At 50.7% G+C, this 15,470-nt stretch overlaps 1 protein-coding gene and 1 long non-coding RNA gene across 2 annotated transcripts in view; one reads left to right on the top strand and one right to left on the bottom strand.

The window, feature by feature from the left end:
• Positions 1-39: 39 nt before the first annotated feature.
• Positions 40-4,710, top strand: LOC116158315 (uncharacterized). The gene is made up of 2 exons (XR_004142641.2): positions 40-327; positions 745-4,710. It is a non-coding gene; the product is annotated as an uncharacterized LOC116158315 (long non-coding RNA).
• A 7,850-nt stretch (positions 4,711-12,560) lies between these two features.
• Positions 12,561-15,470, bottom strand: part of KBTBD12 (kelch repeat and BTB domain containing 12) — a 48,663-nt gene continuing 45,753 nt past the window's right edge. The window contains exon 6 of the mRNA XM_010981304.3: positions 12,561-14,517. Coding sequence (XP_010979606.1) covers positions 14,336-14,517 — 182 coding nt within the window. The 3' untranslated portion in view covers positions 12,561-14,335. The remainder of the gene's footprint in view (positions 14,518-15,470) is intronic.

Below are 15,470 nucleotides of genomic sequence, written 5' to 3'. Positions count from 1 at the left end.
GGCGCGGAGCACGCCGGGGCAGGGATGTGCGGCTGCGCAGACTGCTCCGCGAGTGCGCGGGGCGCCGGGTCTCTTCCGTGCCCTTCACCAGCGGAAGCTCGCCGCGCTAGTCTAGCCTGTGAGCTCCTTCCGGCGGGCGGATCCCGGCACCACCTGGGGGTCCGGGGCGCGGCCTCGGGGCCGACGGACGCGGCTTCGTGGGGTGGTGGAGCGGACCCGGGCGGTCGTGGTCGGCAGGCTCCGGAAGGGCTGGGCGCCGGGGAGTCCAGGGAGGCCTCCCGGAGGAGTCGTGGTCCTGGCGAGAAGTGATGGAGGAGGGGCCCAGGGGTAGGAGGCCTTGGAGAGCACGGCTCGCGGTGTGGCTGCCCGAGTCCTCTGGGGAGAGGGGGCCTGTCGGGCTGGAGCCGAGGCTGTGTGAGGGGACGGTGGGATCTAATGTTCTTGGGGCCAGGGCGTGGCGCCAGGGGTGCTAGACCGGCAGTTTGCAATTTATTTTCGAGGCATCTGTACGCAAGGGTGGCTTGTGAAACGCAGTCTAAGGGAAAGAGACTTCGTGTGTCAGCGTCTAGAAGGGGAGGTGGCGGAGGGTTCCTGGAGCGCAGTCCGTACCTGGACCAGTAGACGTTGGAAATGCAGATGTGGCAGGATGCTTTCTGCAGCGTTAATTTAGGGGATGCTATTTTCAGTTTTTCCCTCCCCTCCCATTTCTATCATGTAGCCAGGATTTGTAAATTTTTGCCTCAGGAATTTTCGTAGGACGGGAAGCCTTTTTCGAAAACCTAACCCGTGTATGGAGAATTCAAAAGACTGCAGGAGGCGGGCAGGAACTCCAGTGAAGTGACCCGGGTGTGACATCACTTGGTATCCATCCTTCACCCAGAAAAAGTAAGCCCGACTGCTCTACATGCAACCTCATTTTCCCATCCAGGACCCTTTGATGATTTCTTCTGGAGCTTTGGCCAGAAGCTAAAACTGGCAGCTCCTGGACTAATACATTAAGCAGGCAGATCAGAGCTGATATTTACCTCATACGCACCCCGCACCATACTGATGGTGAAAAATACTGAAATACTTCATGGTAAATAGTATCATAGAAATTGTTGTGCTCTACACTGGAATTTGACACAACATTGTAAAATGACTGTTACTCAATAAGAAAAGTTTCAAAAAAAAAGAAAAATTGTACAGTTACAGTTAGCTAATATAAAATTTAATGTAAACTCATAGGTTTGTTCTGACAGTTTTAGAACATTAGTGCCGTAGAAAATGGGCCTCCTGTTGAGGAACATTCATGTCACAGTCTGACCTGTGTCACTGAAGGGACTGGGGCTAAGTTGCATGTAACAACTTGCTTGTAATAACAAAACACTACTTGCTTTAGGAGAATCACTAGCTTAAAATAGTTTCATTGTTAGCTCAGTGTAATTCTTTTGAAAATAGTAGGTGTGCAGGGTATTTGTATTTTATACACTTAAGATTTTAATGTAAATATTGAAAACAAATACTTAAAGAGACAAAATCTTGATACATCTTTAATACTTGTAAGTATAATAAATGTGAATCTTAATCTGCAGAAGAACAAAGAAGGAATTATAAGAGTAGTGAGTCCCAGCCTGGAACTTGTTTTGATACTGTGCAAGAATCCGCACAAAATAAAACTTGTATTAAATGCATTTTATTACATAAAATCTGTAGTTCTGGAACGAAAAATTTCTTGATTTATTTTTCAAACAGGAATTTGAGTTATTGCTAATGACAAATTTTGCCTGCAAATAGTGCTCAAAAGTTATGTTAAAAGATCAAAGTGTTAAACATGTAAATTTCATCAGGATGCTGTTAAAAAATTGTGGTTGTGGTTCAAGTGAGAAAAGTTGTGATCATCGATGAGGAAGGAACTTAAAACATTTTCATATATTAAACATCTGAAAACTTAAAACTCCCCCAAATGTCATCAAAGTGAAGATAAAGCAATGAAAAGATATAGAGGGTACTGTCGGCAGTTTTAGCACTATATCGTTAAATATAATTGAGCATTTCGGTGATTTACTAAAATGTCTAAAGGAATAATACTGATATGGAAATGGGTGCTGTGGAACCCACTTTTTATGAAACAGATGCACCTAATGAAAAAGACAACTTTTTCAAGAAAATAATGCAGTGCATTTTCAATCATCAAAGAAGCTTCATTTGTCTGACATAAAAGTAAATGTTTTGTTTGTTTAAATACAAGTGTTTTTAAAGCTTGCTGAAAGTACAAATTTCAACATTTGAAAAAGGCTCTTGTTGATCTTATGGCACTGGGAGCTGCACTTAATACAATGTATTGAACTTTGTTGGTGGGGAAAAATAGATATATATTTTATTGGAAAATGTTTTATAAAAATGTCATAGGAATATTTTACAATTTAAAAAAGATTGGATTTTGTACCAAAAGTGCCAGTATAATGCTAGAAGGAGTCTGGAGTTTCAGCCAAAAGTTTAGAAAAAACAATTTTGGATATTTTAATTTGTCACTAAGTGATCAAATTAATTCTGGATAAAGCAATACAAGATTTAAGTTAAGCAATTTTAATATTTTTAATATTAAATATTTAATATTTTTCTCAATAAATTGTATTTACTACCATGCATCAAATAAATATCAGAAAGAACTGCAAATGAAGTAGTGAGCTCTGAGCCCTGCTGGTTAGCCGGACGTGCTAGAGCTGCAGAAGTGACTGGAAATGGGCAGCTCCTGCATGTTCTCTGTGCTGGGACTGAGGTGCGGGTCCTGCGTGTTTTCTGCTGGGCCTGAGGTGTGGTACCTGCCTGTTCTCTTGTGCGGTAGCTATCCATTTAAAAAATGTCCTTAAGAGCATTGACATTAAAAGATTTTTTAATGGAAATAGCTTTATGAGAAAAATGTGTTACTTCTTAGAGCTGGCATTATTTCAGTGGACTATGAAATGATTGACCATATGCAAGTTGTTATAGTGTGTTCCGGTTGCTACAGCAGAACACAGACTAGGTGATTGACAAAAACAGAAATTTCTTTTTCAGAGTTCTGGGGGCAAGAAGTCTGAGATCAGGGTGCCAGGGTGGTTGGGTTCTGGTGAGAGCCCTCTCCTGGCTTGCAGACTGCCAACTTCTTGAATCCTTACTTTGCAGCGAGCTCTCTTGTGACTAATCCCTATGACCTCTGCCCTTATGACCTCGTCAAGCCCTAATACCTCCCAAAGGCCCTGCCTCCTAAAACCACCACACTGGGGAAAGGGTAAGGCTTTAACATGAATTTTGGAGAGACACATTCAGTGTGGAACATAAACAAGGAAACTTTGAAACAGTAAATATGAAAAAAAAATAGGTACACTGAAACAAAGTGAAATATCAATTCCAAGAGAAAAACTATTGGATTGTCTAATCAATAATATAAAAAGGTTTTTTGATGAAAAAATGAATAATGAACACTTCAGTTCTTTCAATTTGTTGAATCCTGAGAGGTGGCTAACTGGTCTGTGAAGCTCCATGGGTTGAAATTGAACACAATAGTAAATTAAGCCAACTGTTTAAAAGTTACTTCAAGAAGTGATTTTTGTGACTTGGAACCAGAGACCAAGAGTCACTGTTTTTCACTGTTGCATGTTTATGTACATGAAGTACATTCTTACTGTATTATCTTCCCTCATAAGGCAGGAAACGTGGATGTGTGTAACGTATGAGTTTTACATCTTCCTGTGGGGCTCACAAATGCAGGTGCTCTCTGGGGCCAGGGAGGTAACGTAAATGAGCAAGGGAAGCTGGATATTCATCACAGAAGGGTGAGGACCACGGCAAACTGAATCTCAAGAGTCAGGCCTCACTCGCCCCCGTCTACTGCCAGGTGGGAAGGTAGACCCAGACTTCCAGATTTTGCTAAAGAGACCTGGCATTGTGTTGAGGTTTCCAGGCTGTGTCTTCTCTGGACAGCCCCACCTGGAGAGTGGGAGTGAACCCTGACCACCAAATGTGCCCATGCTCCCGCAAGCCTGTGGTCCTGAAATGTCTTCTCCAGCCACAGTACCCGCTGGGCACAGAGTGAGGCAGGGGTGGCTCAGATTTCAGCCAGGCTTTGAGTTTCACAGCAGGTAGGTAGGAGAGGGTGGACGGGAGCGGACGGGAGCCAGTGATGTTTTCTTACTTGTAGGTAGATGGGGCTTCCTCAGGAGTCTGAACAAACAGAAGCCACTTTTTCTGATTACAAAATGATTCAGTTAGAAGATACATGAACGTACCAACAGGTGATTGAAAGTTTGTAGTCTCACGTCTGGAGAGAATTTAGTGTTGATGGTTTCCTTTGTCTTTGTTCCTTACCTACTTTTAACATAGTTGTGACCACATGTTTTGTATATTGCTTTTATATTGTAACTTAAATCATTTTTAATTTTCACGTTTTAAGTATTCTAAATATGGTTATATCATGTTATTTTCCTCCTGTCACTAACATTTTTTTTTCCACAAACTCATTTTAATATTATATCCATGGGTGGTACATCCAGGGAGGCACCACGGTTTTACATAACGATTTCCCCAAAGTTAGGGGTTTAGATTGGTCGCTGGTTTTTTCCTGTTGTAAATCATGCTGGGATGAATACCTTGATGACCAAAATGACATAGCCTATTACTTCTTCAGGATAGAATTCCCAAAGTGGGAATTTCTGGGTAAGTCAAAAGCAATAAACACGTTTAAAGTTCTCTGTGTGTATCGCCACGTTTGTCTGAAGGTGGACTGTACCTGTTTTGACTCTTAACAAGTGGTACCCTGCAGACTGTATTTTAAACTCGAAAGGCCCAGCTGGGTTGAAAGACAGCATCTTCCTATGCAGGCTGCCCAGGCCTAAAGAACAGCGCCTGGACCTTCTGGAATGTTCCTCACCCTCCTCCAGCCGTCCTCATGCCGGGGGTCTGTGGTTTTCTACAGGATGGTGGGCATCCCTGCATGGCCAGGCAGTGTCCTTCCCAACTGATGGCAGCACGGAAGCCCTCACTGTTAGCATCGCTGACCCTTTGGAGCCCGTCCCCAACAAGGGTCCTCCTGCTGCGACCCTCGAGCCAAGAGAACGAGACTGAGCGGTTCAGAAGCCAAGGCAGGCGCTGTTATTTGGTCAAGGAATGGAAGGGCGCGCTCCAGCTCTAGACTCCACACCCGCCCGGAGAGGCCTGCGCGGCTGCCTCCCGGGCGCCCTGCGGCTGGGTTCCCGGGGCGGTTCCGACGGGCCGCGCAGCTGGGCCGCGCACGCGCTCTGCGCACGGCCCGCCGCGCCGTCCTGGCTGGAGCGGCTGGGCGGGGTCTGCGCACGGCTCAGTCTGAGGCGTCGCGGCCCCTTCTCAGCTGGCCTGAGGTGCGGTGCGCGGGCCCTGCACGCCACCCCCCCGGACCGGTGACCTAGACTCAGGGCCGGGGAGGAGAGGTTCGCTTCGTTTTACTGGACGGCCTCTGCTTGCTTCGCGCGACGGCCGCCTCCGGCTCGCGTTCCGGGGGCCTCTCCTCGCGGCGTCCCGGGCGGCCCCTGACCCCCGCGGGGCTGCTCCGCGCCCTCCAGCGGCGGCCCGACGAGGCCGAGGCCGGGGGAGGGAAGCTGAGGGCGGCCTGCCGGGCGGACCGGAGCGGGGAGACGAGCTCCCGGGTACCGGCCGCCCCTCGGGCCGGCGTCTGGGGACGGGCCGGCGGCCGTGCCCCCTTCCCCTCGCGGAGCGCCCTGCCTTCGGGGGTGGGCGGAGACTTCGCCGCGAGCGAGGGGTCTCCTGGGTTCACGCGGCCTCGGTGTGACCCCCCGGGGGGCGCCTTCCACCCGCGAGGCCCGCCCGAGCCCACGCGCGCAGCCCGGGCTCGCTGGGAACCAGCCCTCCTGACCCGCGGGGCCTGGACGGTGGCGGAGACGGCAGAGGCGGGGGCCCCCGTCCCCAGGCACCTCGAGGGGCCTGCGGGGCGCTCTCCTGGGGGACCCCGCCGGGCGGGGCGCAGGCGACCCCTCGTGGGTGGACAGCTGCAGACGGGCGCTGGATGGAAGAGCGGCAGAGGGAGTCCGGGGCCCGGAGGCAGCCAGCGCTGAGGGAGGCGGGTGGAGGGAGCCTGGTCGTTGCTGGGCCCTGAGCAAGGGAGTCGGCGTGAGGGGCGGGGAGGAGGGGAAGGGGCGGAGGAGAGCAGGCGCCGTCCCGCCTTCACCTCCGTGGGGCAGGCAGCCCGGGACATCACCCCCGAGAGCAGAGGCGCCTTCCCTGCCCTCTGCTGCTACCAGAGCCACCCCCGCCATCCTGGGCCGGCAAGGACGGGAGGATGGGGACCTGAGGGGCTGAGCACAGAGGAACTGTTTAAACTTCCAATTCAGACAAAGTGACTTCTCCTGACCACCCCCCGCGGCCCCCTCCCCCCTCTCGGACTCGAACACTCGCACACACAGGGCTCTGCTGCCCCCTCGTGAGCCGTGCTCACACCTGTGCAGGCTACCTGGGCTGGGCCGCTGTCGGGAGACCCGCTGGGCAGGCAGAGGTTCACCCTTGGAAAAATCCATGTTCTGTGAATCATAGGCACTTGCTGTTTCCAACCGTTGAAAACGGCCACTTGTCCCAAGTTCTTGGGGGGTTCTGTCTGAGTGGGACCTGGCAGTGGGCAAGCTGCAGGCAGAGCCACTGGTCTGACTGGGCTAGCGGGTGGGCCCCATGTGGGTGGGCAGCCCCTGCCTCAGTCCCCGCCCTGCACCTTTCTTCCTCCCCCTCCCCTCAGGGTGCCAGGCTGGAAAATGGAGCAAGTGTGCTTGGGGGTGGTCAACATGGACAGAGGCCTGCACTGTGTCGGGCCCACTGACCAGGTGTCTTAATGTCCGTTTGTGCCTTCAGCCCTCACAATAGCCCTGCAAGGAGGAATCTGGTTTTTAATTTTACTTTTAATTGTGTCATATACATATAACATAAAACATACCATCTTAACCATTTTTAGGGGTCCAGGTCAGTGGCACTAAGAACATTCACATTATTGTGCAGCCATCACCACCATCCATCTCCAGAACTCTTCCATCTTGCAAAACTGACACTCTTTACCCATTAACCACTAACTCCCCACCCTCTGCCCCAGCCCCTGGTGCCCACCACCCTACTCTGTCTCTGTGAAGCTAATAGCTCTAGGTCGTTCATGTAGGTGCGGTCTCACAGTACTTATCTTTTTGTGACTGGCTCATTTCACTGATGTCCTCAAGGTTCATCTATGTCATCACTGGTGTCAGAATTTCCTTCCTTTTTAAGGCTGAGTAATATTCCATTGCATGTATAGACCACATTTTGTTTATCCATTCATCCATTGATGGCCACTTGGGTTGTTTTCCACCTTTTGGTTATTCAAAATAACTTTCCACGCCACAGCTTTGGGGTGAGGATGTTGGGGGTTAGTGAACCATGGCAGGTCCCAGTTCCCTCCCAGTAGAGAGGGGTGGGCAATTCTCAGCTCATTCAGGTGTGGTGAGGTCCGTAGACGAGAGAGCAGACAAGACGTATTCCCAGACCCCCTTGGAGGCGTGGGTCATCTGTGAGTTCCTGGGCCAGCATCATGGTCTGGCCCCTGGAGGGCCCCTGTCAGTCACAGAAGACCATGGTCCAGGGGCCTCTCCTTTCTGCTCTGCCAGGGACCTCCCTGCCCAACCCCATCTCCTTTCCCAGAGGTTACTCCTCCATAAACCTTTTGGACACTCCTACCTCTGTTTCAGCACCTGCTTCCTGGAACCCTGGGGGACCCAACTGACAGCATCATGACAAAAATTAGCTCCGTCCTTAGCAGAGGGACTGGGGCCCAGGCCTGTAGATCTGAGGCCACTGCTCCTCACTGCCTCCTGGCTGTCCCCTTCAGGGTGAGGGTTGGGGCAAAATGACAGAAAGATCTAATGAAGAGCTCTGTTGTCAGGATTCTGAGTTCAGGTTTTGGAGTCAGAGGCCTGGCTTCAAATCCAGGTCTCTGATGAACTCTGGCATTGCTGGCAGGAGCTTCACCTGAGTCGTGGTCTCCTGAACTATGAAGGAGGAGTAATGGAGGAGACTCTCCCTGGTGGCAGGGCCCAGAGAACTCAGGGAGCGAGAGTGTGTGAAGTACTTAGCATGTAGGGTGCTTGCTGAAGCGGTCGGTAACTGATGGCTCCCCTTTGTCCTCACGGATCACGACTCTTGGGTGCTGTGAAAAGCTGTCTTTTGTTAACACGAGCCCAGTGGACATTTGTGTGGGTCTAAAAGGACTCAGAAAATTAGGACATGAACAAGAAAGGAAAATCAAGGTCATTATCTCGCTTCACAAATCTTCTCCTTGTCTTGTTTCCTAGTGTGTTTAACAGAATCAACACTCCCCTGATGCCTCGGCTGTGGTCAGCACGTCCACATGCAGTACTGACCTCCTCAACGTCTTCTGGGCCCGTCCCCTGCCATCACTGCCCTGACAGATGCACCACCCAGCGACTCCCCTTCCTGTCTCCCAGGTGGCCCTGTCCAGCTCGCCCTCCACAGCTAGAGCTCTCCTGTCTGTTGCCCAGTTGTCCTCGGCGGTGTCCGTATTCAGTTGATTAGGTTTGGCTGCTTATTACAGAAAACCCCAAATAAGAGCAGCTCAGACGTGATAAAGTTTCATTTCTCTCACTTTCAAGAAGTCTGGAAGTAGCCATTCCAGGTGTGCTACCACGCTCAGTGGTTTCAGAGGCCTAGGCTCCTTCTGTGTTGTTGTTCTGCCACATACACCTCATAGTCCAAAAAGGCTGCTCAAGCACCAGCAGGAAGGAGGAAGGGAACAGTTACACTTCCTTCCTTCCAAGATCCTCTCTAGAAATTGTTCACACAGTTTCCACATATATCTCATAGGCCAGAATTTAGTCTTTTGTCACACACAGCTGCAGGGGAGGCTGGGGCATGTGTAGCTCACACCCAGAAAAATGCAGAGCGTTCAAATACTCAGCTTAAAGAATGTGTGCATGTGTCTGTACCTGGGTCACCACGTCCAGGACCAAGAGAGACCCTTGGCGCCTCCTCCGCAGGCTCCCGTGTGCGGCTCCCAGGCACCAGACCTCCCCCAGGTAAGAACTACCCAGCTCCGTTGCTGTTGGTGACTTTTGGAACTTTGAGTACATTAAAACGTTCAGTCTGGGGTCTTTTGTGTCCGGCTTCTCCCCCAGACCTCGCATCTATGAGATTCGTCTCTGCTGTAGCATGTGCGGTACCTTGCTCTTTGTTTTGTTTTTTTTTTTTTTTTTTGAAATGCTTTGTGGTGTTTATGTGTCCCTGCTCTTGCTGATGAATGTCTGGGTTGTTTCCAGTTTGGGGCTATTTTTTTTTTTTACTGAAGTACAGTCAGTTTACAGTGTTGTGTCGATTTCTGGTGCACAGCATAATGTTTCAGTCACACATACACATACATATGTTCTTTTCATATTCTTTCTCATTATAAGTGACTGCAAGATACTGAATATAGTTCCCTGTGCTCTACAGTATGAACTTGTTGTTTATCTATTTTGTATATAATAGTATCTGCAAATCCCGAACTCCCAATTTACCCCTTCCCACCCCTGCCGGTACCCGTGAGTTTATTTTCTGTCTGTGAGTCTGTTTCTGTTTTGTAAATAAGCTCATTTGTGCCTTCTTTTAGATTCCACATATAAGTGATACTATATGGTATTTTTCTCTCTTTCTGACTTAACTTCACTTAGAATGATGATCTCCAGATCCATCCATGTTGCTGCAAATGGCATTATTTTATTCTTTTTTATGGCTGAGCAGCATTCCATTGTATAAATAAACCACGACTTCTTCATCCGGTCATCTGTGGATGGACGTTTAGGCTGTTGCCATGTCTGGGCTGTTGTAAACAGTGCTGCTGTGAACACTGGGGTGCAGGTGTCTTTTTGGATCAGGGTTCCCTCCAGGTACATGCAGCCTGGAGCTCTTTTTAACAGAGCTGCTTTGAACACTGTGTGCGGGTCTTTTCATTTCTCCTGGGTCTGCACCTCGGAGCAGACTTGCTGAGTCTGGGTGAGTAATCATTGTTTCAGATGGCTCTGTATTTGGCTAAGATCCATAAATCCATGGTGTACATCATGATGGAAGAAGAGGCCGACAGGTATTGGGAGCTCACAGGGGTTCTTCAGGACAGCACTGTCCACACAGCCATGCTGGGGCTCAGACAGTAGCTCTCTGCAGAGGCTCCACCTGTCTCCCCAGCCTCACTGCCCTGCCGTCTCCCCATCACACCAGATACTTCCCTGCTTATGCCTGCCTCTCACACTCCTCTCTCTCTGGGATGCGTCCTCCTCCTCCTCCTTCCCCTCCTTGTCCTCCTCCCCACCCTGCAGCCTCCCCTCTGCTCAGATGAATCCCACACATCGCAGCACCCCCCTCCCCCAGGTTGGGACCGATTCCTTTACACCATCTGCTTCCTTGGTGTGTTGTACCTTGGAAATCCATGGGCACAACTGTCTGGTTATAATTATCCCACAGCACCCCAGAATTTAGAATTGGAAGGGTCCTTAGAGGTCCTGAAAGCCCACGGGAGCCCGTCGAACTACTTCTGAGCTGGCTGGTCCCACATCCCTGGGAGGTTCCAGGCCTTCACTTTCCCATCAGTGCCCTCTGACCTCTCCCCTTCCCTCTGTGGTCCAACATTTCAGTACATAAGAACTAATGGCCTGTGATCTAAGAGAGCCACACACACAGATTGTGTAATTTTGTATGGTGGCATGTTAACTAGATGCATTGTGGTGATCACTTCACTACATGCACAAATAGAACTAATGCCCTTGCGCCTGTCTTTCAAAGCACGTGTCTGGCAAAATCTCAACCATGGATGAGTCCAGCCATGTGCTTTCTCCTTGCTGGCCTGTGGAGCTGGACGTTACTGGGCAGACTGGCTGCCCCATGAGTCCACCCAACCTCAGGTGGCCCCCAGCACTGCCCAGAATGTGCACCTGTGTTCCCTTGGTCAGTTCACACCTCCGCTCTCTGCACTAACTCTTTTAAAATGTGAAGGCATAACACACGTGCATTAGAATTTACCTTTCTTCCTGTGTGCTTCTGTAGATTCTGACAAATGGATACACACAGCCGCCCCCACAATCGAGATGCAGGCGTCCCATCACCCCGGCTCCCCATGCCCCCTGTGGTCGGCCTCTGCCCCACTCTCAGCCCCTGTTGGCCGTGGACGCGTGGTCTGTTCCCTGCAGTGTTGCCTTCTTTAGAACGTCACGTACGTGCAGCCATGTAGTGACACTCAGGGCAGTGCCTCTGGGACTCACCCACGTCGTTGTGAGTCTCTGCGGCTCCTGCCTCCTGCGGCAGAGTCATGCTCTGTTGCACCATGTGTCACCGTCTGCTGACTCATCCTCCAGGTGAATGACAGTTGGGTGCTTCCGGTTTGAGATAATTATGAGAAAAACCACTTTAAACATTTGTGTGCAGGTTTTTGTGTGAAACAAAGCCTTCACTTCTCTCGGGTGAATGTGTGGGAGTGGGATTGCTGGGTCATGGCTCCACTGCAAGACTTTGTCGCAGCCACAAAAGCCCTTTTGCTTTTCCACCGATGCTGTGTGAGAATCCCAGTTGCTCTGCGTCCTTATCAGCAGTTGGTCAGGTTTTTAAAAAAATTTTAGTCATTCTCGTGTGGTATGTTATTGTGGCTTTAAATTTTATTTTCCTAATGATTAATGATACTGAGCCTCTTTTCATGTGCTTGTTTGCCGTCCACATGCTTTTTTTTGGTGAATATCTTTTCAGACCTTTTGCCCGTTAAAAACAATGGGTTGTTTAGGTTTTTATATTACTGAGTTTTGAGAGTTCTTTACGTATTCTGGTTAGAGATCCTATATCAGATATGTAATAATGTAATTATTTTCTCCTTGTCATTCACTTATCTTTTCACTCTCTAAACAGTATCTTTTGAAGAACATAAGTTCTTCATTTTGATAAAGTCCAATTTGTCAGGTTTTTGTTTTATGGATTGTGCTTTTGGTGTCACGTCTAAGAACTCTTTGTCTAACGCACGGTCCCAAGGATTTCCTGCTAGGTTTGTTCCACCCCTTGAAAGGTTTTCTGGTCTTTGGTTTTGGGTGACCCGCCATGTCTTGTGGTCAAGCTCCCAGCATCCCCTGCCCTGACCCTTGGGCAGACTGCTGATGTCCCCATTCCTGGCTGTACTGGACCACACGGCTCCCCCCCCCCCCACTACAGGCTGGTTCAGCCGAGACGTGGGCTCCTGCGAAGCCACCTCCCCATCTGCCGTGTCCCCTCTCACCCACTGGTCTACACGAGGCGACAGGGGCTTCCTTGCCCCCAGCATAGGCATAAAGGCCCGACTCCTTGGGGTGGCCTTTGAGGACTTCTGTGATTGGCCTCCTTTCCTCTTCTTGGCTTCCTCTGGTGCTTCAGCCAACCTGGAAACGGGACCCCCTCATGCCGCCTGCCCACCTTACACGTCAGCCTTGCTCCCAAGCACCTCGTGGCTGGTCATCCCCTCTGGTTCCTGCCCAGGAAGTGCCAACACCACCCCCCTCAAATGAGAGTTCCGTCGGACTGCAGTGTAAAAATCAAAATGCAGGCAATCGTTTATTAATGGACTTTTATGATTCCTCTTAAAGCGTTTGCTTGTTGTGAAGCTCATCAGTGAGGAAGTGGCACCTCCCTGGTGAGCACAGACGGAGCCGGGCGTGGCTGGCAGCTGCAGCTTCTGTCAGCCTCAGCGTGCAGCTCACAGCCCCCCGTGCACCCCTCCTCAGCGCCAGACCGTCCTGTCTCCCGAAGATGAGAACTGGCAAATAGTCCCAGTTGTGTAAGAGTCCTCCATGCCGTGTGGGGACAGCCGTCAGTTAAAGGGGAAAGGGGAGTGACAGCAAGACGTCTAAAGCTGAGCCTCCAACTGAGTCCAAGAAGAGGGGGGCAGAATCAGACACCCGAGTCCAAGAAGAGGGGGGCAGAATCAGACACCCGAGTCCAAGAAGAGGGGGGCAGAATCAGACCGTCAGAGAAGCAGCACTCAGAGGGCTTACAAGACACGCAGGCTCGTCAGCACCCGACCTGGACCTGGCGGAGCCGAGGGGCTGGGGCTCAAGAGCTGTCTCAGAGCCCGTGCGCATCCCCCTCCTCCAAGACCCCAAGACCCCCCCACCCAGGACTGGGTGTTCTGGGCGCTGTGCTGTGGGAAACGCTGATCACGAGAATAACGAGAATGAAAGTAGCTGCCGCTAAAGAGCATCTCTTGTTTTCGCGTCTCGCAGGCCCTGGGCTCAGCGTTTTCTCACTCAGTCAGCCCTGCAGATGCTTTTCTTCCCCTTCTGCACAGGAGGAGGAAAAGGCTTTAGAACGTTTATCCTGTGCTAAGCAGCAGAGCTGGGATGAGAGCCCGGATCCCAAACCCAGTGCATCAGAAATTCGCACGCCCCGCCAGCAAGGCCGCCCTGACCTGGGCTGGGCAGCTCCCTCTGGGGTCACGTGGGAGGAGCGGGTGCAGTGGCTCCCTTAAGAGGATGTGGAGGAGGCAGAGACCTGTGGGGGCTTCGTCACCAATAAAGTGAATCACAGAGTGTAACCCTCCACCAGGGAGGAGAGTTAGCTCGCCTACACACAGACTCCTGGGCATCCTCAGAGACGGAGAGTGAGCAATGCTGCCCCACTGGCCACCAGAAGACCTGCCCATGGGCCCTTAGGGTGCAGCTGCAGACAGGCAGGCGTGGCCCGGCCCTCCTGGAGTCTAGCTTTCTCAAGACCACCCACCCGGGGTCTCACCGCCCCCTCCATGTTGGCAGACACAGGTTTCCATCTGGCTCCAGGGTCCATGGACCTGCCTGTCCTGCACGGATGAGCAGCTGGAACCTGGGGACACAGGCTAAAGGTCACCACAGTCACATGGTTCTGCTCCAGAGAGGACTCCTTTGTCTGGGGTCGTCTCCCTGGGGAGAGTTTGGGGAGTTTATTAACCATTCCTGCTTAGAAAACAGCCTTGTGCCGTGAAACTCTTGAGAAGTTGGTGAAGAACAGCTACCAAAATGCCTTCTTTGGATCCACCTGCTTCCAGAGGTATAGACGGTAAGAAATTTCCCCATGTGTTGTTTAAATGTCATCCCTAAATTATATTCTGGAAGTGGACTGAAGCAGGCAGCTCCATCCCCACCTTCCAGCCCTGGGGAAGATACTGCAAACACTAGGTCCCTGAGGGAACTGTGCACACTCCCTCTGCAGCGCCCAGCACACGCTGCCCTGCCCGGGGCCACTACGCATGCAATGCATGTTACGGGTGACAGACAGGTGCCATGGGCTCCCCCTTCCTGGTGCCTCTGCAGACACCACAGGAGGTCCCGCAGCGATGCCAACCTCAGTGCCCCCCACCTTCTTCCACCAAATCTGAAGGCGGGGGGATGAGGTCACGGGGGTTCATCCTGGCCACCAGGCAGACGTCATAGCTGTCGTGCATGAGGACGTCGACCGCTACAACATTCCACTGGTTCTCCCAGGGGTCCAGCTCCAGTATCTCTTTGGAGATAACCTCATGGCGATCTGAAAAACAGCAAAGTCGGAAGTCAAGGTGTCAGATACCACAGCAGTGTTGAATTCAGAGGCGGTCATCACTATTAAACAGCTTCCTCTAAAAGGCACTGTGCACCAGAAATCAATTAGCAAACAGCCAAACAGATGCTTTATATGGAAGTCACAGTGTTCCTGATATTTAAGGAATTTCTAAGGAAGGCCACATTACAGCAGGGAGGGTAGAGCTCAGTAGTAGAGCACATGCTTGGTATGCACAAGGTCCTGGGTTCAGTCCCCAGTACCTCCATTAAAAATAATAGTAATAATAAAAAGAAATAAAGAATAATTACCTTCCCTGCCAAAAAATTTTTTTTTAGAAAAACTGAGCTTAAAAAAAAAAGGCCAAATTACAACTCACATTTAAGAGTTAATCAGACATACAGGGCACTGTTGTCTAAAGTCAAAGAGGTGTTCCAGGGTCATGATAACAGTTTGTTAAAGGTGCCAGCAAGGGAGGAAACTCCTTATTTCTACGCCCGTGAGAGGAGGTCACGTGATTTGTGTGAGTCACTGACCTCCCTGAGCTTATCTTGCCTTAAATGTAGACAGGATGCTGATTGACAGCCAGGGTCCTACAGGAAACATGGCACACTAACTGGGAAATTTAAGAGATTTTGGCAAAAGGACTGTTGGAAAGGCATGGGCAGGGTTTAGGAAGACCCAAAGGGATGGCACAGAACCTCAGGACTGAGAACAGCCAGGGCCATCGCCACCTGGGAGGTGACAGAAGAAGGAATGGGAGCTGGAACTTGGGGAGTGCAGTCAGCACAGGTCAGCTTGCAGGACACAGAGCAAGACAGGGAAGGGGACAGGTGGGCTGAGGGGCCAAACAGGTTTCCAGCCCAGACGTCCACTTCACCATTTCATGACGATTGAAGGAAATAATGTGTGTACAACTGCCCAGTGCTGGCATATGAAGGTCA

Source organism: Camelus dromedarius, chromosome 17 (assembly GCF_036321535.1).
Source record: "Camelus dromedarius isolate mCamDro1 chromosome 17, mCamDro1.pat, whole genome shotgun sequence".
NCBI lineage: Eukaryota > Metazoa > Chordata > Mammalia > Artiodactyla > Camelidae > Camelus > Camelus dromedarius.
The sequence above is the reverse complement of the archived record's forward strand: the minus strand, read 5'-3'. Positions and strand labels throughout refer to the sequence as shown.